The 26,456-nt window shown below is 46.6% G+C and overlaps 6 protein-coding genes across 6 annotated transcripts; 1 reads left to right on the top strand and 5 right to left on the bottom strand.

The window, feature by feature from the left end:
* Window positions 1–3,686: 3,686 nt before the first annotated feature.
* On the bottom strand, window positions 3,687–5,058 carry F5891DRAFT_921791 (uncharacterized protein; the record flags this gene model as incomplete). The annotated part of the gene is given in 6 exon segments (XM_041373793.1): window positions 3,687–4,075; window positions 4,124–4,198; window positions 4,252–4,441; window positions 4,492–4,555; window positions 4,575–4,707; window positions 4,764–5,058. Coding segments are annotated over 6 exon segments (1,146 nt in total), but the record flags the coding sequence as incomplete, so codon positions are not given.
* Window positions 5,059–6,914: 1,856 nt separating this feature from the next.
* On the bottom strand, window positions 6,915–7,385 carry F5891DRAFT_919450 (uncharacterized protein; the record flags this gene model as incomplete). Its single annotated transcript, XM_041373758.1, has 2 exons — window positions 6,915–7,070; window positions 7,125–7,385. Coding segments are annotated over 2 exons (417 nt in total), but the record flags the coding sequence as incomplete, so codon positions are not given.
* Window positions 7,386–8,597: 1,212 nt separating this feature from the next.
* F5891DRAFT_897396 (uncharacterized protein) lies at window positions 8,598–9,053 on the bottom strand (the record flags this gene model as incomplete). The annotated part of the gene is made up of 1 exon (XM_041373389.1): window positions 8,598–9,053. A coding segment is annotated over one exon (456 nt), but the record flags the coding sequence as incomplete, so codon positions are not given.
* Window positions 9,054–9,777: 724 nt separating this feature from the next.
* F5891DRAFT_1130419 (uncharacterized protein) lies at window positions 9,778–11,194 on the bottom strand (the record flags this gene model as incomplete). The annotated part of the gene is made up of 6 exons (XM_041364527.1): window positions 9,778–9,836; window positions 10,053–10,159; window positions 10,210–10,414; window positions 10,462–10,807; window positions 10,858–11,063; window positions 11,113–11,194. The coding sequence occupies 6 exons, from the start codon at window positions 11,192–11,194 to the stop codon at window positions 9,778–9,780; spliced, it is 1,005 nt and encodes a 334-aa protein (XP_041221643.1).
* A 4,646-nt stretch (window positions 11,195–15,840) lies between these two features.
* F5891DRAFT_1248404 (uncharacterized protein) lies at window positions 15,841–16,747 on the top strand (the record flags this gene model as incomplete). Its single annotated transcript, XM_041369852.1, has 4 exons — window positions 15,841–16,139; window positions 16,190–16,369; window positions 16,432–16,613; window positions 16,666–16,747. Exons 1-4 carry the CDS (start codon window positions 15,924–15,926, stop codon window positions 16,745–16,747), a joined length of 660 nt encoding a protein of 219 aa, XP_041221642.1. The 5' UTR covers window positions 15,841–15,923.
* Window positions 16,748–20,038: 3,291 nt separating this feature from the next.
* Window positions 20,039–20,841, bottom strand: F5891DRAFT_959310 (uncharacterized protein; the record flags this gene model as incomplete). The annotated part of the gene is made up of 4 exons (XM_041375643.1): window positions 20,039–20,158; window positions 20,215–20,406; window positions 20,461–20,599; window positions 20,651–20,841. Coding segments are annotated over 4 exons (642 nt in total), but the record flags the coding sequence as incomplete, so codon positions are not given.
* Window positions 20,842–26,456: the final 5,615 nt, after the last annotated feature.

Here is a 26,456-nt window from a genome sequence, read left to right as displayed (position 1 = left end):
CCTCGCGGCGCTAACCTCATCCCCTGCCATTTCGTGTTGGCCACGAAACGTGGACCCGACGGTGAAAAACTCAAACTGCGGGCACGACTCGTTGCCAACGGCCAGAAGCAGCAGTTCGGTGTCGACTACTTCGACACGTTCGCGCCCACAGCCAACATGAGCACCATACGCGCTGTATTGACGATGGCGGCTCAGAACGACTGGGAAATCCACCAAGTCGACATAAAAAGTGCGTACCTCTATGCGAGTATCCAGGAGGAGATTTACATGCGCGCGCCACCCGGCTACCTCACGGAGAGTCAGCGAGGAAAAGTGTTGCGGCTGCGAAGGAGCTTACCTGGTTTGAAGCAGGCCGGTTTTGAGTGGGCTGAGGAGTTAGCAGGAGTTTTTGCGAAGATAGGTTTCGCCCGGTCCAAGGTGGACCAGGCAGTCTACTACAGACGCGCACCGGACGAGCACGTCGTCATCACCGTCTCAGTGGACGACATGGCCGTTACTGCCAACCGGGCCTCCCACATCACCCGCTTCAAGTCCCAGCTCCGTAAATTCTTCAAAATCACAGACCTGGGCGAGCTAAACTGGCTGTTAGGGCTAAAGGTAACGCGAGACCGTGGCGCACGTACCTTGACACTCTCCCAGAAAGCCTATGTGGACACGATCGTCGAGCGCTTCTACATGGGAGACGCTAAGAGTGCACAGACGCCGATGGAACCTACACTCACCTTGTCCGTTGACCAGGGACCTGCCACGGTGCAGGAGATCCAGGCCATGCGCGATGTACCGTATCAGCGAGCCATTGGCTCGCTGATGTATGCAGCCACTAGCACCAGGCCGGACATAGCATTCCCTGTCGCGACATTGTCACAATTCATGCGCAATCCTGGTAGGCCTCACTGGGAGGCCACCAAGAGGGCACTACGCTACCTTAAGGGCACGGGAGACTTCGAGCTAACGCTCGGTTCGACGGACGGAGGTCTTGAAGCCTTCGTGGATGCGGACTGGGCATCACAACCCCACCGGCACTCTATGTCCGGGTACGTAGTCCTTTTGAACGGAGGTCCCGTTGCATGGAGTGCCCGGAAGCAACCACTGATCGCGCTATCCACGGCAGAGGCTGAGTATATCGCCCTGACCAGTGTGATACGCGAGTTACTTTACCTTAGGTTGCTCCTTGGGGAGCTATACGACCCCGTCCCCAATCCTATCCCTGTGTTCTGCGACAACCAGGCTGCCATCGCATTAGCGTCCAACGGCAAGTTCCAATCACGCACCAAACACATAGACCTTCGATACCATTTCGTCCGCTCCCACATCAAGAACGGCACATTCAAGCTATTCTACTGCCCCTCCGAGGACAACATCGCCGATGCCTTTACAAAGGCCCTGCCGAGACCGCGACTCCAGAAGTTGCGAACGATGATGAGCGTGGCTTGCGCTCGAGGGGGAGTGTTGGAGTACGAGACCGAGAGATCCGAGGCCAGGGGGAGATCCGAGTCGAGAGAGTCCGAAGGATCCGAGTGATAAGGGGAGAATGGTTCGAGCGCGTGCCAAAACGGACGAAGACGAGCGACGTATGACGTCGGCTCGCGTCCTAGTTTATTTTCAGTCTCTCATTCATATGTTCCAGTACCTGACCAACTCACTATAAGATTACCAGCAGTACCGCAGGTGCATCTCAGTTTTCGTTCAAGACAACTGAGATGTACGTGCCAACAAGTCCCTAGAGTTTACAACGCGTCTAATGTTAGTTATAGCTTGTCTTTGTCGTTCTAGGTAGACGCACCGTTATAGGAGTTTTCGTTCGAGACAACTGAGATCTTGTCTTTGTCGTTCTAGACTCCTCGTGACCCTCTTGCTCATCATAAACGCCTTTACTGGACTTGTCCAACAATATCATAATCCGTCGCAATCCTCTTGTATTCTCCACTGCGCTGTTGCACCAGCAAAAATGCGCTGAAAGGCTGCGCAAGGTGAACAAGCAGCCGCAATGCTCGTGATTCTAGGTCAGACATCCCTTGTTTTACAGGAGAACCACCAGACCAATCATCTGACGGAGAAGAAGGCGGCGTCATCAGGAAACCCTCCCATATAGACTTAGATAGATTAGACGTTCTTAGACAAATTTTCGCAAGCTGTGAAATTTTATAGTAGCTAGCTCTAAGGCCAATACTGTAGCGTTTCGACCTTAGGTTCGTCACAACGTCGCTAGCCTGACGAACTGAACCTATTTTTTGTGACAGTCACACAAAAAATGCACCTGGGTTGCCCTATTAATAAGCCTTATTATACTTGGTAGTTATGTGTCTCGCCAACTATAATTAGGCTTGGTTTCATCAAATCCCTACACCAGTGTTAAATAGTGCCCCAGCTCCTCAAAATACCTTCAAAAAAACTATGTACACCTCACTATGGTGGGCGCACGCGCGCGCATAGGCTATATTCGGTAAGCATCCCGCCCCGCCTCAATTGCATCATATTCCTATTTTAATTCGGCACGCTCGGCAACGCCTGCTACGCTTCCTAATTCGAACCAAGGGGCCCTTCTCACGCTTCCTAGCTCTCCTCATCACTGTGCTCATCGTCCCTGCTGTTCCCCGCCTCCATCGTGCCCCCATTGTTCTGCCTTTGTCGTCGTTGTCATCAACCTCCTTCATTCCTGCTGTTTCCCACCTCCCTCGTGCCTTCATCGTCAACCTCCTTCGTACCTGCCGTTTCCCAACTCCCTCGTGCTTTCGTCATTGCCCTCCTTTGTGCCTTCATCGTCGTCGTCCTTCATACCTGCCGTTTCCCAACTCCCTCGTGCTTTCGTTGTTGCCCTCCTTTGTGCCTTCGTCGTTGCCCTCCTTCGTATCTGCCATTTCCCGCCTCCATCGTGCTTTCGTTGTCGCCCTCCTTTGTGCCTTTGTCGTTGCCCTCCTTCGTATCTGCCATTTCCTGCCTCCCTCGTGCTTTCGTTGTCGCCCTCCTTTGTGCCTTTGTCGTTGCCCTCCTTCGTACCTGCCGTTTCCCGCCTCCCTCGTGCTTTCGTCGCCGCCCTCCTTTGTAGCTTTGTTGTTCTCCTTTGTCCCTTTGTAGTTTGTCGCACCTCATTTCACTGGGTTATGTCATATTCTACTTGCACTGTGATATTGTAGATCAAACTAAGATGTCATTGCACTTTTATAAAAACAAACTAAGTCTATCACGAGCGATTCCATCAAGAAATGAGTTATAGCGCAGGAATAATGAAACTAGGGACATTGCTCAAAGGGGACAGGATGGCTGAGTCTGGGATATTGTTATGGTACTGGGGTGCTGCTCGAAGGGGAAAGGATGATTGAGTCTGGGGGAATTGACATTACTGGGTGCTCGGCAGTACACCCACTCATGTTAGAGTTTGAGTTGGCGTTTGGAGTGGTGTTGACATCCTCCGAACCATCTGGTGTCTGTCCAGCTGTACACCCAGTTGTATTAGAGTTCGAGTTGGTGTTTGGAGTGGTGCTGACATCCTCTGAACCGTCTGGTGTCTGTCCAGCAGTACACCCAGTTGTATTAGAGTTCGAGTTGGTGTTTGGAGTGGTGCTGACATCCTCCGAACCGTCTGGTGTCTGTCCAGCAGTACACCCGGTCGTATTAGAGTTCGAGTTGGCGTTCGGAGTGGTGTTGACATCCTCCGAACCGTCTGGTGTCCGTCCATGACTCTGGGTATCTTCGTCGTCACTGGACTCAATGGTCTCCGCACTCTTGTGCTTCTTGCTACATCTGGGGTCAGCTATCGCATGTCGTACTCGCTTCTTACCCTTGTCGGACCGTGTCCTGCGGCGGGACTCGATAATGTCACCACTGTCAATTTTTTCATTGCGCTCGCGACGGAGTTGCTTGAGTTCCTCGTCATTCAACACTTCCCACCTCGTATCGCCCAACTTCCAACAGTCTAAAAGAGTATGGAGGTCCGGAAGCGCGTTGGTCACACTGCTGAGGTTTGTGAATGGGATATGCTCCGGCCATCCTTTGATGGCGACCTGATAGCGGTTGACCACGTTACGAAAGTAGTCTGCCCACTGCATCCTGGCATTGCTTTCTCCGGTCACCTTCCCTATGAATAAAATGAATTCTGTGCTGTCAAAAGATGGGAAAGACTTACTCAATTTCTGGGTGATGATTGCTCGAATGTCTCCATGAACCTTAGAGACCTCTTTTTGATGGTTGCTTGCGGCACCTAGTACAAATAGAAATTAACTTGAGAATGTAATAACAACGGAAAAACTGTACCTTGTATCCCTTGGATAGCGAAACCTTCCATCTTGCTGAGGAAGTCCTGAGTATCGATGCCGATGACAGAGTCCATAAAGTGATTGACACCCGGCATTGTGAAGGTGATTGCACGGAGAGGTAGATCAGTAGTACCGCGCGTCATATACAACATGACCTCAGCGCCAGTGCGAGAATTTAAACTATTGAGCTAGTAACGAGACACTTAGTAACATTGTATTGCAATTTGAGGGTGCGTACCTCATTTTCTACTGCCTTCAGGGTTTGAGTGATGTCGTTGATCTTCGACTTCGTTGATCTTCGACTTCATTGAGACACGTAACCCAGAGACCTTGGTCTCCTTCTGGTCGGCAAATTCCTGGAGCAACTCTTGTTGTTCTTCCTGTGTGAGAGCGTGGTATTCATCCTTGTGGTCGCGGACCAGTGACTGGAGTGCTTCCTTTCCGTGGCCATTGCCTGTTAATTCAACATTGAGTCATGAAAATGCATATGATACAAATCAACAGACTTACAGTTCTCTTTCTTCGCTTCCTGAGATTTCTTCCAGCAAAATGCATTCCAAACGCTGGGCTTTGAATGCTTCGAACGGAGTGATCCCCGACCCATGTATAAATCATGCTGTACACGACGGAAGCTCTTGCGATGGGTAGCAGCAATGGTTGTTGTAACATCGTCAATTTGGCCCCATGCAAGATCAAGCGCATCCTTGAATTGACGCGACTTCTCGGTTCGCTGAAACTTGAGTGCCGCGCAAGCTTCTTTGCTGAGGGTGACCTTAGGACGACTACGAGGTGGTGCTTGAATGCGCTTCGCAGCATAGAAGGACTGGGAGACCATCACCCACAGAAGGATGGCAAAAATCAGCAAAGGGCCTTTGTAGTTGAATACAAATATTTTATACACACCAATGCATTTATTTTTTCTAACCCACGGCAAAAAAACAGGACACATGGCTCATAACTAAGACTCAAAAGGGGAAAGTGATCTACAGCCAAAATAATAAGATGCCGAAAAAGTATAGGCCGCATAAGAAAATCAATATACCAATAAGCTTCAAAATGGACATGAGGACAGATGACGGCTGCTATGGACATTCAATTAAGTTAGTATGACAGCAGCAGCCAAAATAATATCACTGACCTTTACAACATCAGGGCTACATGGCATGCCCTGAAGGTCAGCCAGGAGCGCCCTAGACAGAATGGAAGCATGTTCATACGAGAGATCCCATTTTGGAGACCTGAACACTGCCTCCCATCGGCTGCTACGCACAGTTTGAACTAGAACACGGAGCTTAGGTAAAACTTCATCCCCCAACTTAATCCAATCCAGAGCGGCGTCAGTATTCGGTCCAATACTAATGAGTGGCGGTCCACATGCAGTATCCTGCTCCAGTCTTGGTACCGAAAAAATCGGGCCATCATTAGTTACCTTGCCGGGTGTGAAAATTTCTGCGTGCCTGCGTCGGTGAACTCATGTGTGTTGGGTGGTCAGCTGTGGCGAAATGTTCTCGCCAATACCTTCGCTCATTTCTGCACCCCCATGGATAGCTGCAGAAGGAGCATCGTGCACCGCAGTTGCTTTCAATTCTTGCGTGAAGGTATGGGCCGGTGTAGAAACAACAATACTGAGAGGAACAAAGAAATGCTCCTGACTGTATCTAAAAAGTTGTAGGTCGTGCGTTGCCTAGTCTGCGATACTTGAGATGGCAAGTGCATTCGACCCTAAAGGGGAAGCAGGTGCAGCGGAGATCTAGAGGTACGCGCTTCAGCGAAGCGCGAGAAAGCGCAGGTGCGCGCAAGGTACGAAGGCGCGGGAACACGCGCGCGTATTAGCGCGAAGCGCGGGAAAGCGCGCGCGTGTAAGCGGAAATAAGAGAGACTAAACTTATGTGAAGATATAAGCAAGATAAAGGATGTGAGATGTGTTGTGCTAATGAATAGATTTCTACTGCGACTTTCTAAGTAGTAAGTACTAGGTAAAGTTGGGTGAAAAGTAAGGTAAATAATAGTATGTACTGCTGGCGCTTATATAGCGCGCCTAAGCGCGCTCATGCGGAGCCGAAGCGCTACCGAGTAGGTATGTAAATATATATATGAGTGAGAAACTATGATAAAAATAAAGGTGGAACTATGCTAATAAAGGAAATGGAAATATACGCACTAGGGAGCTTGGTGGACAGTGGATGGATGCATCTGGATGGCTGGCGCTATAGGGCGCGCAAGCGCGGGAACGCGCGCGCGCGTATACATCGTGAAGCGCGGGAATGGTGCGCGCATGGCGCGCATTGCGCGGGAAAGCTGCGTGTCATATAGGAATCACTGTGGATGGTACACAGAGTGATGCTGCGAGTTGGTGCTGTATACTCCCTAGTGTAAAGCGCCATATCACACTATGAGATGCACGAGTCTCTACACCGGTTGAGCAGAACATTGTATATGCGCTCCAGTAGCAACCACTGGGCCAGGTAGATACTGTGGGCCCTTGACATTGATATGAGCCGCAGAAACTGTTGAATTTGAGTCAGTTGTGTGAACAGTGAAGCCGAAAATGATATACTACTTACAGCATGGTGGCGGTTGGATGTTTTCGATGACACAACATTGATTGAACCGCTCGAGGTGTGGCATTGCAAACTCCTGGGCAAATACCTGCACCCAGATGGCAAGGTCTCCGCCAATTCGCTCAGGAGTTTCTTGTAGTTCGCGGGGTGTAATGTAGAGGTCGACAGGGAGGTTTTTGGGTGAAGCGACTGCTTCAGACCCAGCGCATCGAATGAGGACAGAAATTCCGCCATCAAGGCGATCTTGCATACTCAGCTGGGAAACAAGTGAGACATAAATAAGATGCAGACACTGACTTGAATGACTCACGGCGTCGAAGACATCTTCCAGCGATGCCTCCAGAAGCTCCTCGTGGGTAAGGGATTTTTCACTGGTTCGTTTAGCAGTGCTGCTAAAGGCAAAGTACGACGGGTGAAGGCCACCAGGCAGTCTAGCCTGATAGTGTGTCCCGTCAATGTGAACGTCGTGTCTCAGTAAAGCCCTGGCGGCCGCTTGACGTTCATTATTGCTGAATCCTTGAGCGAACGTTGAGTTGTGTAGATTGGCAAGACTGGGGATGGCGAATTTTTTAGTGGCTGATTCCGTGGTTTGACTTGAGGGCTGAACAGAGGTGATAGACGCAGTGGCTCTGAGGCTAGAGATTGGAGTGACTATTGTGGAACCGGTGATGTAGTCTGTAGTTGTGAAGCAAGGTTAAAAGCACGGATAAGCGCCAAAACGTAAAATGTAATACTCACTTTTGCAGGCCATGCAATTCTGGAATGAGTTCCAGAAGCAGAGATCAAGCACGAAATAGCAGTGGTCGTAAACCATGAAGAAAATGAAAGGCTGGCGACTTCAAGTTGCTGCTATAGAATTCAGCTGAATACATGTGTTCAGCAGAATATTGCATTGTCCGTGATTTGACACTCAATACAGCATGTGAGCTCACTTTGCAAGATCGGATATCACACAACTACATAGTACAAAATAGTATACAATGCATATTCATACAGGAATGACAAAGGACTATGCTATGAACGGCATGACACTTCAGATAGCCGCATAATCCTCCGAGTCAGGCAAAGAGTCTCCCTAACATTCAAGAAAGCCTACCAGGGGTCGCCAAACTAGCCTATCTGAATATCATCGCGATGAGGTCACCACAGGAGAAAGCTTGAGAGCCAACTAACCTATCCAAACATCATCGGCATTCAAGTTGGATCAAGGTGGGATCACCAACTTCTGAACATCATCGGCATTCAAGTTGGATCAAGGTGGGATTGCCAACTCACCTATCCAAACATCATCGACATTCAAGTTGGATCAAGGAATCGCGACGAGGTCACCATGCAGAAAGCTCGGGGTCGCCAACTAACCTATCCGAACATCATAGGTATTCAAGTTGTTCAATTCTTTCTTATATCACCCACACAATCACTTATACAATTGTCTACCTACTCTTTCTTATATCACCGATCAAACCAGAAAACTTCTCATATATGTAGTCCTATGCGGTACATGAAAAAAAACAATTACAAAGCAGAGATGGTGTCAGTCGTTTATTGAGTACAAAAAATAAGCCATGTCTTCGGTGACCACTTTGTGCTCTTCACAGTCAAGGGCTTCAATATCATGGAATTCCGACGCAGAAGAATCAGGATTCTCTGCTTGTGCTGTGGCGAGAATTAATGCGATATAGGTAGTTAAAGATCCACACTCACCGGAACTAGCACCGTTGGTATTGACTGGTCTGCTGAACGCAGGATTCGCAAGGCGAGTTCCAATGCCACTAATACCAGAGAATCCAAATAGTCTCTCAATCTGATCTAACCGATATGTGTGCACAGCGTTGATAGCCGCCCATGAGCGCCACTGGCGTTTCAACTCGGCAGCAAGCAAAGGGTTAGCTACAAGAAGTTCGTCGATAACGGCAGACATGTCAATGGTTTCATCGTGGATAGCAGTTCGGAGCCGGCGAATTTCAATATTGAGTCGAATAATTTCTTCGCGAGCTCGGCAGAGCTTGAAGTACTTTGTAGTCGCCTCACGGTGAGCTGGCCTTGCCCAATCCTTGTCTTGGATGTCAGTACGAGAGTCACGCAGAAGGTCAAACTCGCCAAGGAAACTGTATTCGGCAATGTCTTTCCATGTGATCGTTTGTCTCAGTGGGATGAGGGAAGCAGCCTGGATATTGTAGCGATTGATCGCATTGCGAATAGTGTCCGAGTGCCGCTGTAAAGCTTTACTAATCTGTTGACGTAGTTTGTATCCTAAACAATTTGTAAACGAATCAGTCATAGTACAAGCGCTTACTAGTAGTGGAAATCTCAAACCTGTGCCCGATAACGAGAGCTTTGAGAGTTCAAACAATCTCATGACGACCAAACGTTCGAGTTCATCCAATGCAGTACGATACTTGCCGAGTGTCGCTTCCTCCTTGAAACGTTTGTATTCGTCACCGCCAATCAACCATCTCTCATCGACAGATAAGAGTGTTTCACAATGAGCAACAAGCCCCTCGGCATGCTGTAATTTGGCGTATGAAGAATTAACTCGGATGCGAGCTTGCTTCAGGGCGTCATGCATCTGTTCCAAGCTGCCGATATGTACTCCATTAAGAGCGTTATTGCCAGATTCACGGGCGAGATCCCATTCAGCTCTATTAAAATTCATATCAGGGGATGGGTGGTAGTTAGTAGTTGATGGCACGATACCTTCTTTCAGCGAGTTCATCTAGTACTTCAACGTAACGTATAGAGAGTCGATCTCGTGGAGCTGGCTGCTTCAAACCATCCAGATATATGCGTTCCTGATCAAAGAATCCAGGGAAGTCGTTGTCGCTAAGGCGTAGCTCGGCCTTGATAGTTTCTAGCTCGGCTGTCAGCAACCGAACAGATTTCAACGCTTCGCGATAATGAGTCCACAAATAATTACCTGACACTGTGGCATCAGTATTACAATTACAGCTTGATTTTTTGACTTATGTACTAAGTGCAGCATACTTATCAGCATCCCAAAAAGCAAAATGTTCCTCGATGGCTTGGTGGCGATGAAAACGGTTAGCATGCCTTGTGCTACGCGCAAGCTCGTTAGATGCAGAGAAGATATGCTCACAACCCTCACCCTCAGTATGGCCAGTTCCAGAGATATACATTGGGTGCCAGTCAAGCTGACACCTTCGATTGTGCGCATGGCCATGGAAGGCGCCAACCATCATCCGAAAGCCGAGATCGTGTGCACGAGGGCCCAACGTACTATTAGCTAACGTCTTCGAGAATGCGCAACCGATATCGTACGCGCAACCTCCATTTTTTCCATATACCGTAAGGAGTTTGTCGATGATCGCTATCGGATATTTCGCACTGCCAGAATACATTAGTAATATAAAAATTAGATCAAAATGTGGTCTTACAGTTCTCCGCTTCGGATCATATCACACACGAGAAGCACAAAGCGATGGCGGCATGAAGCGATAAAAATACCTGACTCTTGGAATACGGCAAACATCTTCTTACGTGAGTCTGGGCCAGTGTTTCTCCATTGATTGATGCATGTGAATACTCCCGGATGATCTGGGTCTGTAGGCTCATCCTCCCAGTCGTCATCATTCCTCAAGTCTGTCTAAAAGATAATGTTAGAACATAGTTGTATACATAGTAAACACTTACTTGTCGGGATTTGACTTCATTCTCAAACTTGTCAACAGCGTCAGCATGAATCCAATAATCCGAACGAGCTGTGCGAGAATCAGATCGGGCGGTGGTACCATAGATGGACGAGTCCCATCGCTTCAGGCTATTGTTACCATCAATTGATACCAGCCATTCAAAATCGAGGGCAGGTTCATCGTCGAGCTTGTAAAAGCATGCAGGGCATGTGTTTAACATACGCCAGTTGACGGTATCCCGTTTGAGCGCCTGACGCAGATGCTGGTTGATGCGATGGAGGATTTCTAGAAAAATGTCATAGGCTGCCGAGAATTGCATTTTTAAGTATGGCCGATATGGAATCTACAAACTCAACGTAAATAAACGAACCTCAATGTGAGGAATGTACGTACATCGTGAAGGTAACATAAAGTCTTGCATTGTGATTTGATACTGAACTGGGGACACGTTCGGTGCGACTGACGGTAGGCAGCGAGTGTACGAAGCGAGATGGCAACAGAAGGATACATCGGGGCACACCCAATGTACCCATAGTAGATGAGGGTTTCATTCGGGTATTGATGAGACGGTAATGGTCGTAGATGCGAACACCTTCGTGCTGCAAAGAAAAAATAAGTACAAGATATCAAGGAACATTTCAGACTTACTGAATGTATCAATGAGTTCAATCTCATTAATTGAGAATGAAGCATCGACACCTGACAGGACCTGATCTGAAATATCAGGCATACCATCCCCGGAATCTCAACTGTGATAGTTTAAGTAGGCGTCAACAAGATGATCTATCTGAAGGCCCCAATGAGCGGTTTGAGTATCGATGCGTTCTCCCCGAATTCGTGGATCAATGTGATGACTACAATGGGTGTTAATATTTGAAGAGTTGTACACAGTGGTGAATACGTACTATCCAGTTAGATCCGCCAGTTGATGAGCAAGGTCTTCAAATGCCTCATGCTCCCCACCTGCGTGACTGAGGTCAAAGGCCTCTTCACCTGGAGGCACTGTATGGGTGAACACCTCCACGTCCATTCCAAAATCTGCCATCATATTTTCAACGTGGCTTCGGTCCTCTGCTGACATTTCTAATACAACAATAAGCGTTAATGATAAAAAAAGAAAATAGTACATACCTTGTATAGCAGCCTGGCGGCTGGAATCTGCCTCTGCCATACACTGGCTTTGTTTGCCGGCTGCCAGGACTTTGGAATAGCGATGACCCCCTCTAAAACCATGGGAAATGATGGATTTTGAGAGCCCTTTGACCCTCCCGACACCTGAGGCACGAGGCATTACTGGGTTGGGGCGACGAAAGCATGAGGGAGGTGGGAAATGGCAGATACGAAGGAGGGCAATGACGAAAGCACGAGGGAGTTGGGAAACGGCAGGTACGAAGGAGGTCGACGACGAAGGCACGAGGGAGGTGGGAAACAGCAGGAATGAAGGAGGTTGACGACAACGACGACAAAGGCGGAACAATGGGGGCACGATGGAGGCGGGGAACAGCAGGGACGATGAGCACAGTGATGAGGAGAGCTAGGAAGCGTGAGAAGGGCCCCTTGGTTCGAATTAGGAAGCGTAGCAGGCGTTGCCGAGCGTGCCGAATTAAAATAGGAATATGATGCAATTGAGGCGGGGCGGGATGCTTACCGAATATAGCCTATGCGCGCGCGTGCGCCCACCATAGTGAGGTGTACATAGTTTTTTTGAAGGTATTTTGAGGAGCTGGGGCACTATTTAACACTGGTGTAGGGATTTGATGAAACCAAGCCTAATTATAGTTGGCGAGACACATAACTACCAAGTATAATAAGGCTTATTAATAGGGCAACCCAGGTGAAAAAATGGGTGGACGAACCTAAGTTTGTGACATTATGTTCGTATGCAATTTTTGTAGAAAATATGACCTATGTATAACCTATACTAATGCTGCTCGTATGCATTGTATTGCTTGTTAGCAAGACACCTCCGCTTTCCTCTCCCAAAGACCTCAGGTTCTCCAGCGACAACAACTTCTTCGAACATGTCAGCAGCTGTATCAATGTGAAGCGAACCATTTGCATCAGTGATGTACCCGTCAGGTACACAATCCTTGCCTGATGCAATGAACTCTAGCAGGAGCGACAACGGGGCCTCGTCACCAGGCTGTTCATCAACATCGGCAACATGGTCTTCATCCAAATTGGTGTCGGCATCACCTTCTGCACCATCATCAGCTTGACGAGGGCTGATATTGAGAGATCTGTTAAGGTCGTACTCTCGTAGGATCGGATCCGAAGGACTTCGGCCTCAGCTCGTATGCTGTGCCTCTTTCCCAAGTACTGTCCCTTATTTCAAAGTACTAACGATAACGCGTCCGAAGGTCCGGACGGGTCTCGTAGTATATCTGGATGTCTTCCGGATATCGGAAACATATATAAGACTAATCCGGATGTATCCAAACTAGAAACTAACAGAGTAAGACTACCCGAAGGTAGAGCCGAGGATATAGACTATCGGAATCTATCTGAAGTCTCGGAGGGTGACAAGAGTAAGAAGGACTCAAGTCCGGAGGACAGAAAGAGGACAAACTAAGATGATATTCGAACTGAGGTACTACAGGACATATACACGAGTTTATATACTATGAGGATAACAGAAGTATCAGTAAGCAAAGGTCCGAGGCTATGTACGAAGCATGTGCAAAGGTTATCAAACACGAGTCGGAAATGAGACATAGGTTAACAGATCAGTAAGCATACCGGTAATAAGTATAACCGAAACACCGGGAAGAGGAAATACCGAATAGGCTGTGTTTAACGTTATATGAACAGGAAATGAATTAGAAAGCTTATCGTAAATCGGATCGGAAGCGGATCTATACATCGGACCGGATCGGATCTCAGGGTCCGAAGTCCGGAAGAGAAGCGTGAATATATGGGATATGACAGATCGGGAAGAGGGATGAAAGATGCAAAGTAAGGGGGTGGTGTCAACAGGTGATGGTGATCCTGCAAGACAGGCGGAAATCTGAGAACTAGATCACTATGAGGAAACATGATGAGTAACAGTGAAAAACCAAATTGCAGGAAACATACCTGGCAGTAATGTTTATATTATTCAAAGCGGCCTAGGCAGATCTGAAGTCACAACAGAAGTGCAGCTCCCAGAGCACTAAGCGAGGACATTGATGGCAAGCATTGACGACTCACAGAAGTGCAACTCCTAGAGTACTAAGCGAGGACATTGATGGCCGAACTTGCGACTCGGAGGTCCTTGATGCATAACTTTGGAGCCTTGGACGAACCTAAATTAGGTTCGTCGCACGTCGCAAAGGTCGACGAACATGTCACAAACCCGTTACGTAATGCAGTGCATATATTCCCATGAACCTAAGGTCGAAACGCTACAGTAGTATAGTGCAAGCTAATGATAATCATTGGCAACTAGCACAATGTTGCAAAACTGTATTGATCTAAGTATGTATTTACATAAAATGATAAACACTCGTCAAGAACATTAGCAAGCACTATGGTAGACAATGCCGGAAATATTGATGCTGAATAACTGTTCTAGCTTCGTCTAGCTCTAGGGTCGCTGACATGTTCTACCAGGTTGGGCTGGGCCGAGCATTAGCTTGGGGTGGTACATGAGCAGGTGGAGCTGCTGGGAGGGCAGGATACCTGCTCACGAAATTCGAACATGTCAAAGACCGATAACCGTTTATTCAATGAGATATGTAACGAAAAGGAACTATTAATGTGACGATAATTCAGTAAGGAAAAATGATGAGCTATGGTGTGTGGGACACTAAATTGATAGACACCTAGGATAAAGGGAGTGGAATAGGGAGTGGTGGGCGGGATTTGAAGACTTTGAAGAAATGAGCAAGGAGGTGTAGAGTACGACGAGCTCGACAGTGAGTACAGAATGAAAACAGATGAAGGGAAGAGTCGGCGCAGCCGCTCAGCTGGACCCGTGGTGCTGGGACATTCTGGCAGGCTACATGACCCGGCACCAGTATAAGTCAGCATTGTTGGCAGTGTAATGTGGGATGAAGGACAGCGGTAGCCATATGCAGGCAGAACATTTAATAATTTGAAGTTGTTTGTGTAACGAAAATCGAACGATCAATATGACTAATATTTTATAAAGCTCCCACGGTTGATTTCAACAGAAAACCAACAAAGTGCAAACAAAGTGCGCTCTTACTACAACTACTCACACCATCCATCCCGCACTTCGACCTTTGATGGTGCCAATCGGTGAGTAGTATTATTTCATCTATATACGTTGTATGGACTTTGCTGAGCAGACGTATCGTTTCTCTTCTCTTTGGTAGCATGAACGTCCACGTCCAAAGTCCATGCATGCTAGTCATGGAGAAGGACGATGCAGGTGGTACATCATCTTTGGCTTCTGCATTGTCCACACTGTCCTCGGCTGCAGCGCCACCGCATTCTTCTTCTTCTGCGACACCGGTCCGAGTCGTGGAGATGATGAGTCCTGGTGGCAATTCCTTTGTGGAGGAAGGATGATGAAGGCAAGACTGTTTGCAACGCGTAAGTTCTCATTTGTTGTTCCTTCTATATTACAGTTCTTACCCAATGCTGATGGTTTCTCTCACTCGCTCGCTCGATGGCTGCTGACGCTGCGCAGGTATGCACTGATTTTTTTTTAATTTTAATTACATTCTTTATATTCAAATGGTCCTGACTGTCAATCTTATTTCATGACAGACACTCTTGTTTGGATCCATCTTAATCTCCCCTTCCACGTGCAGATACCATGTGACAATTCCTAAACTCGCTGTGCAGAGTCACTGACAAATATCAAGGCGACCAAAACCATTGAGTTCTGACGTGTTAGTTGTGGCGGCTTTCTGTGCAGAGTCAAAGGGCCAGTTTGGATAGTCATTGATTCCCCGATATCTCTCACTCGCTCATTATATCTGACCGCTTGCTATGTTTTTCTTGTGGTTTGTTTTACTCGTATGAGTTGTACATTACCACATTAGCCTGATACACAATTTTAATGATATCATCAATTTCTTCCGTGTACTTCAAGTGTGAAAATCTTCCTATTTGTGTTTCCTAAGGTGTGCAAGGCCTTCCTAGTTGTCTACTAGGACATCTAATTGTTCTAAATAGCAGCAAGGTATGGCTAATTAAAAATCAGCAATATAGTCTGGCCATTTTGTCTAGCCCATCTAATATGTCTAATATGTGTTAGCTGCACGAAAAAAGATCTAATTTGAACAGCTTTACCTAAGTTTACATGGGAGGGTTTTCCTGATGGTCCCATAATGCTCCTCACTTTCCATATCATTTTCATAGTCAGATAGCTCCAGGAGAGACCGATCCCAGGGACGGACGAGAAGAAATTGCTGCTCAGTGGGCCTTGCCAGCCAGAATTTAACCAGGGTTTCTGTGGTGGTGATGAGCAGGTAGTAAAGTCTGTCCGCCTTCACCCTATACATGAGATGACTTTCTGGGGTTGGACTACCCACCCAGCGTCTGACTTCCGTAACATTAAATGCAATACAAGGCAAATGCGACGGCTTAGTGCTTTCCGCACTGGTATCAAAAAGCTCGCTCATCAAATCGTTGTGTCTCGATTCGCACTTAGGAGAGGTTGTTCCAAGGAGGTTGAAGAGCTCCTGAAGAGTCACAAGTATATTTTTCCGACTAACCAAAATGTGAGTGGTTAGTGTCATGTTTCACTGTCAATATTGATGTCACTGCCCAGGGTAAAGTCCTTGGTGATCAACCTTTCTGCGATGAGGCCATGATCGATACGCTACATCAGTCATTGTTCGACAGCGAGAACTCGATTGGAGTTCAATCACATGAAGATTTTGTGTCGGTCTTAGATGGCAATGATGAGCCGGAGCTCCCCATAGCTATGGTTGCATTGATTGCAACTGTTGTAGGTTCTTTATTTTTATTTTCTAGATGAACTTTACTAACTAATTGTCACGGTTGTTGCAGATCTATGCCATACTGATGGACTGGAGGAGCGGCAATCCACCGTCGAGCTTGCAAGTCAAATCGTTCGATGCTACTGTCTACATTAGCATTTACAAAGCCCATGAAGCAACCCTCACTCGGATCTTTGAAGGCAGTAAAAAACAGTATCACGTGCTGATGGCACGGCTTTACAAGGCTGTCTGGTGTGTTTCATCATCCTCTGATCGAATGCCTGCCATTAACATACTATGTTAGTGTGTCGGACAATGTGTTGCTGCCATCTGGTGCATTGAGCAACTTCGACTACCTCGATCTCAGTGCAATGTCCGAGGATTGAACTAAGGTTGTTGTGCTGTGTGCACCCGCAGATACCCATGTATTACTGATCTCACTTTGTACATTTTGATAGTCGTCTTGGTTTGATAGTCGTCTCAGATACCCATGTTCGTGTATATCATTTACTGACCCAACTTCGTACATACTGACAGGCCATTCTGATCCAATATAATGTTGATTTTCGTGTATTTTGACAATGACCGATGAGTGAATTCGACCTAATTCATTGGAATTATGACCGTGAATTCGACGGTATTCAGAAGAAATCACTTGGAATTCAAACTAATTCATTGAAACTATGACTGGACTTAAATAAAACAGTAAAACATGATTTCGCTGAAAATCAAAGGAAAACCAGGGATTTACTGGAAATTACCTCAATTTCAGGGGGGAGGCTTTCCCTGATGTGGCGCGAAGGCTGGGATTCTTCATATGTTTTTGGAATAGCTGCTGTGAGTATTCGGTTGCATAATAAGAAAATGCCAAGTTCACATTTGACAACCTATTCGTTTGGTAAAACACAGGGCCCTTGACTCCCACATGTTACAAACTTGCTTGAACTGATTGAGATGTTCATCATATGCTTCAGATGGAGTCCTGTGGGTATGTCACATCATATCCAACATCAGAGAATTTTGTCAACAACGGTATACCGGCATAGCTTAGAAGAGTACACTTAGCTTATGACACTGGAAGCTCTAAATAATCTTGCTTGTGACGTCCAATCTTCACAATCAGTGGATTGCATGAGTATTTGCAAGCCTCCGGTCTAGCTGCTGAATCAAACGAAATATTGTGATGACCGCTCAATTATCTGCTAAACAATATGAACATTAGATTTCCTTCATCAAAAACACAATCCGTAAACTCTAACATGACAGGTGCACTTGGTGGACGGGGGAACTGTGGTTCGCATTAGCATACCAAAATCAATGTCAGCTAATAGGACCAACACCGAAGAAAATGTCTGATGTGAAAATACATACTTCTCGTGTTCTGTCTGAGCAACAACGGAGCATTCAACTGAAATGAGAGATACGCTACATGCTAAACTCAAACTGCAAGACTATCAGGTTGGTGCTAGTTCTGAACAAGATCGGAATATTCTTCTGATGGGAAGCCTGGACACAATGGTCATGAAGTCGCATGGCTCTGGGATAAGCTTCGCATAGCAAGACAGTTGGTTCAGATCAACCTCGGCAAAGACAAAAAATGATAATAACAACTATTCACCCGGCCCACTCGCATGCTGGATACAACACATTTCGTTTTGCAGAATGATTTGCCCTTTGGAGACTGAATGACAAGATGATGGAGTTGTGAGAAGGTGATGAGGTATGTCCAGAGTTTCATTCAGGTCAATCCATCTGTGGCCTCCACACAACGTGGTATCTTGAATGAGTTGCACGTTTTAACAAGGAGGACATATTATTACCCGGAGAAACACATTATCCGTTAACTTTACTTTCTGCTGGAATATATCTTGGCATATCTATGTCTGCCGCAGTTCTATCACTCACAATTATGCGTCTCTCATGTCTGGGATTGTTGACTGATGTTCTTCAGGTGGAGACTGCGCGTGGCTTCCTCCACCAAGAGCATATTACTGACACATATTTCCACGATTGGTGCTCCACACAGGCAGCAGAATATTCGTTATTGCAGTCATGAATACAGTTATTTACATAGAAAGTGTCCCTATGACTTGGCCAGGTTGTAAGGAAAAATAAGTTTGATGGTTGATGGCATGCTGAATGGTGCGGACCCATGTTACTATCCTCAGTGAACATTATGCATGCACCAATTTGAAAACAAATTCAATCTTTATCATAAACCACAGATTGATTATATTAAAAGACAATGATACAGTAAAGCGTTTGTACAACGTAGTGCTGCTGTGGTCCGGTTCAGAGGGTCCTAGATGAGAACCAAGAACTGGACCATTGGTTCGGTTCTACAAAATGTCCGAACCCAGAACCGGACCATAGAGAACGGTTCTCTATGGTCCAGTTCAGTTTTTTTGGGGTTTGAACCTGAACTGAACCAAAAAAAAAAATTGCAAGAGCACGCAAAAAAACATTAACAAAGTACCAAGTAGTCTACATGTTGAGTAACTAATCTAATAACATGGCTGCTCCCTCCAATTACCATGCGCGAGAGGTATCAGGAGAGCAATTGCGATAATGAGGGGTTGACACAACCAGAAATAGGAAAGCGGCAGTGAAGGATGGTGATCATGAGCATGGGTTGAGGATGGCGGCGAGCAGCAGCAGGAGATGGCAGTGAGCAGCGGCGTGAGATGGCAACGAGTGCGGGTACCATATACAGATAATAAATTCATTAGACACTGAAACAATAAAACACCATGACACACCTTTGCAGCTGAGAGAACTCCCCATCTAGAGTTGGCTCTATATGCGCTGCATGTGCTCTGCATTTCTCTCTCCTCTACTCTTTTTCTCCTCCTCTCATCCTTTATCCATCTTCAGCGTCCGGGCGTGTGAGACAGTGAGCGAGAGACAGGGTGAGTGAGACACGGCGAGCGAGCCAGTAAAAGCCAGCCAGCAAGAACAGCAAACGAGTAAGAGGGGATGCAGTGAGGTGGCAGGCATCAACATAGGCGCAGGTGGCATGGCATGTGATGGGTTGTGCGCTGGTAGCGATGGGTGCTGGCCCGCACAGTGTTGTAGCCGGTCCTCAATGAATAGAACCTCCTGTTATAGAGGTGAGCGGGTGAGAGACTTGAGAGTTTAATTAGTTAGTACTTACCTTCGAAAAGGCTAAATGTAGCTTGATTAATCAACAACATGAATCCCGAAGACAACAGTCTGACGTTGAGGCAGATGCTGTCGAAGTCGAAGTCGAAGTCAATAAGGGTTCAGAACGGTTCGGGAAGGCCGAACCAGAACTGGACCATTTTGGAAGATCTAGAACCGAGAACCGTTTTCCGGTCCGGTTCTGGCTGGCGCGAGAACCATGGACCGAACTGCAGAGAACTGGACCAAAAGTCCGGTTCAAACCATGGTTCTGGACCGGACTGCGGCAGCAGTAGTACGACGGAAGGTAAAACAATGATCAAGCTAGGCTAGTCTGAATCAAAAACAGCATCCTCCAATGCCTTTCTCTGTTCCGCTAATGCCATGACGGACATCTTCGATACTACCTCGGGCGTAAGGTCCTCTCAATGGTTTGTTCCAAAAACCTTCCTAAACAGTTAGGTTAGATATATAACACACATGCTACAACATAGTCAATACCTGGTCCACCATTCGAGAAGCGTATTCACCCTACGTCATACAACAGGTCCAGGGACGTCCTCGAAGAAATCTAAGATGTTGTTGCAAAACGCTTCGTAGTCGAAGTCACCGTCAACGGTGCACCAAGATGAGACACTGGATAGCGCAAAACAAACCTGCCAGACAGTAACCGTAAGCTAGCCGTAAACGGAGGGTAATCGTATCAACTGACTTGACAAATGACATAAGCGATGGAACAGGGAGTGACTTTTCTCATGTTGATGATTGAGGCAATGCACATTTTGACCTTGACCTGGTTTAGTGCCCGCCGGGCGCACCTGTTGTTCTCGAGGATGTCGGCTCCATCACCATCATCATCAGCCTCTTTTGCGGAGGATGGTGATGTAAAGGTGGCTTTAAAAGCCTAGCGACGTTACAAATTTATAAGTATTCACAACTACGACTACAAGCGACTCACCTGAACCAGTATCTTCGACCTAAAAAGACCTTGCTCAAGGTCCCTACTGTTAACTGAGTAGTTCTCGTACACAAATAGCGGCCATGAGTTTTCTGATATAATGTAATCTGAAGTTCTGTTGCGAATGCCAGCCTTCACGCTGCCCAAGCCTATTAATGCCACGTAATATTCAACAAAGATTGACGCTCACCACTCCTGACTCCAGTCCCACTCGGCAGGGCAGAGTAGCTTGCCACAGGCGTCATGTGCGAAGCCGCACATTTGTTTGTCACCGGAGTTGAGTAGATGGGACGGATGAAAAGTTTCATTGACCCAGGTGGCAACTAAATCCTTTAGAGTGGACGTATCGTCACCGCGGGCTGCATCCACTCCTCTTTTAATCTAAAAATTATCAGTGTGTGGCGCAAAAAGTTCAGCAAGTGAGAGTATGCACCTTCTTCAGCATATCTTCGGCGTCATCAGAGTCAAGTTGTGCAAGTTTTTCATGAATCCACAGGAGAACTTGCATCAATGCGACGTATCCACGCTGCAAACAATTTTGGCTATATCATATGATTAAACACATTATAGAACAATGAAAAAAAGACCTACTCTGCGGTAGAATCTTCCCAGCCCTCCTCGCATCTGCAATCATTCTCGGCAATTAAGTCTTCAATGTTATCATAGAGGACAACCATACGTCAGACTGCCCGGCCTTGAGAAACATAGTACGTGGTTTTTCTTTGAGGATCAATGAGTGAAATGTATATAGTAAGTAAGATGAGTGACGAACCTTTGCTTCGTTCCTCTTTCTTGCCTCATCACCTGCAATTCCTCTTCCAAAGCGGCGATACAACGCTTGGCCCTTGCCTCTATGGAGGTAGGGACTGCACCAGAGGGTTCTGAAGGTGCGAGTGAGTGAGCTCCGGTGTGGTGGTCATCCTCCGACACAGACATGGTAGTAGTGAGAGATGTTAAAGCGAACATGATAAGTATAAAGAGTGACGAGTGAGAGACGAGTAAGAGAAAATAATGAGAGATGGTGAGAGAATGAGAGAGAATATGCAGACAAGAAACCCCTCCTTTATAGTGTGCATGCACGCTAAATGTCGAGACGTATCAGGTGAAATAACCCAATAAGGTCAATGAGCCTAAAGAGGATATGGGGGAGAGAGAACTGAAGAGTGGGTCTCGTTGCTCAGAATATGGTATCATAATGTGATATTAACTTGGATTACTGGCTCTGCCGCTAGCGATACAGATGAATCAGTGCAAATAAAATCTACAAAGAAACGGACTTGCGAGAAGACTTCCGCACGACTGGTAAAAACCGTGCACTGCAGGGTTGCCGACTCCGAAATCTGCGCAACACCCTTCTTTCATTCAGACCACATCTCCAAACAAAGTTTTAAAGGTAAGGGAGGAGGGCACAGAACTAGGTTATTACAGGCGAGATATAATCCAGGCGAGTTGTAATACTGCAGTGACCTCGCGCCAACTGGCCTGGAGTAGACGACCCTCGCTTACGGACAGTTGTGTCTGCTTCTGTGGCTCTAAGACCTGGTGAGCGTGGTGGTTCCCATCAGCGTTCATGGTGGCCACTAGTCTGCGTACATCCTTGTAGCACTACTGCCCGAAGGGGATCGCTTGTATGGTATAGATGTCTAGAGGAAGTGGAGCATATAGTCTTATCAAATCTCCTGCATCTGTAGCAGATATTCCGGGCATCATGATCGTGGTCTATGGAAGGACAATCAACAAAACTCCTGAACAGTATGGGCTGAAGAGACATACATGGTGGCTGTGTGCTGGGATCTCCATGATGCCATCCTCTAACCGAAATCGACTTTGCGGATGATGTTGGAAATCATGGTCTCAAGTTGCAGGTATGCGACCTATTGAAAAAAATCAGCCAAATTCACTTGAGCAAGCAGGTAATCATGCTCGCCAATGCATCTACGCCGCCCAGCACCGGAGGGTTGGTACGGGTTCTCAGTGCCTTCACTTACAACACCGAAATCTTCTTGCTGTTCTCGTTGGAGTAAGTCTTGAACGCCTGAGCAATAACACTCCCAGGATCATTTAACTGTGTCGGTCCCACTTTATGGGGGTTAGCCCAGATACAGTGGTCAACCTGGCTGCAACAGTAGAAGCAAGCTCATAGTAGCCCTTTGGGACGACATAAGCACCATCTTTGGAGGGAGTGGCGAGAGTTACCAGAATTGGGACATCAGAATGAACATAGCGTTATAATGCTGTGAATAGGCAGGAGAGCGTCTCAGGAATGATGGAATCAAGGACTGGAGGCTTGTGAGGTCGTTGGGCATCCGGGTTGTTGAAGTAGTTGACTTGCTCCTAGTACTTAAAGTGCTTCCCTATAATAATTATGAGTGTATGTTAGCCATCGGTAACAAAAGACCCACTGGACTTGGACGTTGTGAGCAAGGCGAAGTAGACAAACATCGTCAGACCTAGATTTGTCCGTCACGTGATGCGTCAATTTAACTTTGAAACATGCTGCTCATTTTAGCTGAAAAGAGCTGGATATAAGGAGAGTATATAAGCGCAAGGGGGGGTATAATGGAAACAAAAATTCTAGTACTGGTATACGTAGATAGTAAGTTATGAATCAAAAAGACAACATGTTGTCATCCTTGTCATCCTCGTCTGCCTCCTCATTTATGTCCTCACCAACCTCCATCCCCTCCTCGTCCAGGTCACTTTGGATGCTAGACTCTTCATCATCGTCACACTCCGACTCTTCATCATCTTCTTCGTCACCTTCATCTTCCTCCCCTCCTCCATCTCCACTGACACTACGACGAGACTGAATATTGCTCTCCCGCTCGTCGTCCTCATTTGCTTCCAATTCTGTACTATCTGTGAAGTCCGCGTTGGCACAGTCTCTCGCTAGTTCACGCAGAACAGTAGAATGTCCAATACCGTAGTGTGTATAACGCATAAACATGTCCCGGTCGACGAATCTGAATGTTAACAGTCAGAGTGAAGACAAAAGGACGAAACAGTGCACTTACATGCCCACGTAATAAGCTTCCCAGTCGTCCAATTCACCACATTGTCATGCAAATGACTTTCCGTGGCGAAGAGAGGTCGTTCTGCGGTGAGAAGCAAATGCGGGAATCAGATGTGCGCTCCTGATGACCTGGCTGGGATCAAGAAAGCCAAATGCATTGCAATCAGAATCTTCGAAAAACACAAGCTTTGGAAGTTGAGCATAGCTCATCCCTGATTGGTGGTCGGTCAAGGGCGCCATCCATCTGACATAAAGGACCTCAATTTGGTGCCTCTTTGTTGGACCTTCGATATTGAGCATTACATCCATATGGTAAATGCCCAGAACACGGGCATACCAATATGGATGTCGGGGCCTTGTCTCCCCAGATAAGACCATGATGTTGGCGTATGTTCGAGGATTGATTGTATCATACTTGCGCCAAAGGTCGTATGTCGTGTAACGAATCTGTCAAATAGAAGTATCATACACCAGCAAACTGATAATGTACATATCATACCTGCATTGTTTGGACAGAGTAGAGCCTGTTATTCAAGATTATGACTGAATTGCGCTCGGCATCTGTGAAAGTATGGTCACAATAGCCAACATGTAAGTTTTGAAGACGATATAATATATGGTCTTTGAGTTTGGGTATGAACTCCTGCATAATATTCTGAATAAGATGAACATCAGGAGAGTAACACCTACTGCGACAGCTGGATCATTATCATGATCTCGAAGCAAACTGAACAGATCCAATGGGTTATTGTGGCAAAGTGTTGGTATATAATGGTGATCCTTCAGCCCGACAGGTAATTCAACCAGTGGCTGTTCCGTAGAGTGCAAATTATGTCCTGCCACTTGCCAAAGGACTCGACGACAATGTTCATGCTTCGCAAGTTGAGCTGGCGTGTTGAGTTTGCTGATCAATGGATAGAATGCTTTAAGGGCTCTATGAGCCAACTCTCCCTGACCAGGAATCAATTGGAATGTAAAGAAAACATAGAGATTAACGTACAATTTGTGACGTAAATGAATCTGTGGTCCCGAAGAGCTTGATGGAGTGTAGATAATCTCCCATAGCGTGAAACTTGTAAGTATTCATGTTAAATTTCTTACCCTTTCGGCAACCACTCCCAGCATCTGCGTTGTCGGCACCTGAGCATTCACAGGCAGCCTTGCGCTCGTGGGCAGCCCTTTCTTTTGGTAATTCTACTGTGGTGAAGGCGGCACATGTGAGATCTCGGAATTTTCGTAGCTGACAGGACAGCCTCTTGAACGTCTGATCTAAAACTGTTAATGTGGTCTCGGAATGTAGCCTTAGTTTGGCGAGGGCGTGCCATTGGGCAAATCTGTACAGAAGTGTTTGTATGAGCACGTCATGGTCTTCTGGAAAAAGTCCTTCGAAGACCAGCATAGCACACTAAGAAGGATTTAGATAGCAAATGTTGATAACTGAATGAATGAAACAAACCTGCAAAATGTCCTCAAAGTCCCGTGCTGCGAGCCTTTTCATTTCGGAGGTGTTGTTCGCAAATTTGCGAATAACCCCATGACCATATGAAGGGACGTGGCGAAATCTAAATTAAACATTGTCACTTTGAGTCAGGAGAATGGCATGGGACAAACCTATTGTCAAGAGTTGCGACCAGCTGGTCACCACCAGGAAGGGCATATAGCAGATGGATGAGGTGTGTAAATAGTGCTTTCCATGTACCTAGTTCGCATTCGTGCATGAAATCTACAACGAGCATGCGAAAGGCATCAAATCCGAAAGGTCCTAGTTTTTCTATGAATGTGTTCTGGTTGAAGGTCAGGTACTTAGTAGTCATGAGAGGACGAACTCCGAAGAAACTCACCATGGTCGGCACCCAGGATCCTTCACCAAGAGTTGACTGTACCTTTGAGCCATTGACAGTATTTCTCCTGCTATAGATGAAGCTGCGGGCCATGGTCACACTCTCCAGACAGTAAGCTCGAAGATCAGCGAGGCGATCTTGCAGGTCTCTAAACAGACCAAAGAGGTCGAACAAAGCCTTCGGCAGGAGACATCGTGGACATGGGCAAGAACCCATATCTTTGATTGTAGCTATTAGAACCCTGATGAAATGAATGGTACGTCAATGAAGAAAAATGAAAAAAAATGAAATGAACCTTTCTGGATAATCGGCCGAGTAAGTGAAAATACGTGGAAAGATCCTTCTATATACTCCATCTGGGCACAAGAGCACAATTCCATGGCAGTAAGCATGAAGGAATTCTGTATCCAGGAGATGATTCCAATATGCATGAAACAAGTCGCGCTGGCAATGCATATGAAGCACTGCCATGCCGCTTTTCGATATTCGATCTAAGGTGCTAAAGACATATTTAACACTATCCGGAAGCTAAAAATTCAACATGAGAGAGACAACAGTGTGGGAGGAAATTCACCTACAGAAGGGAAAAAACCGACAAGATGACATGCACCGGATTTGGGTGCTGAGCGCGCATACTTCATTAAATTTCCGAAGTATAAGTATAGGGGCCACACTTTGGCCATTCCGAACGTCACAAGATGTGTTGCATCTGAAAAGAACATGAGTCCATGTTAAGGTCGTACTCTCGTAGGGTCGGATCCGAAGGACTTCGGCCTCAGCTTGTACGCTGTGCCCCTTTCCCAAGTACTGTCCCTTATTTCAAAGTACTAACGATAACATGTCCGAAGGTCCGGACGGGTCTCGTAGTATATCCGGATGTCTTCCGGATATCGGAAACGCGTATAAGGCTAATCCGGACGTATCCAAACTAGAAACTAACAGAGTAAAGACTACCCAAAGGTAGAGCCGAGTATATAGACTATCGGAATCTATCTGAAGTCTCGGAGGGTGACAAGAGTAAGAAGGACTCAAGTCCGGAGGACAGAAAGAGGACAAACTAAGATGATATTCGAACTGAGGTACTACAGGACATATACACGAGTTTATATACTATGAGGATAACAGAAGTATCAGTAAGCAAA

The sequence above is a fragment of the Suillus fuscotomentosus genome (assembly GCF_016647785.1).
Source record: "Suillus fuscotomentosus strain FC203 chromosome Unknown F5891scaffold_59, whole genome shotgun sequence".
Classification (NCBI taxonomy): domain Eukaryota; kingdom Fungi; phylum Basidiomycota; class Agaricomycetes; order Boletales; family Suillaceae; genus Suillus; species Suillus fuscotomentosus.
The sequence above is the reverse complement of the archived record's forward strand: the minus strand, read 5'-3'. Positions and strand labels throughout refer to the sequence as shown.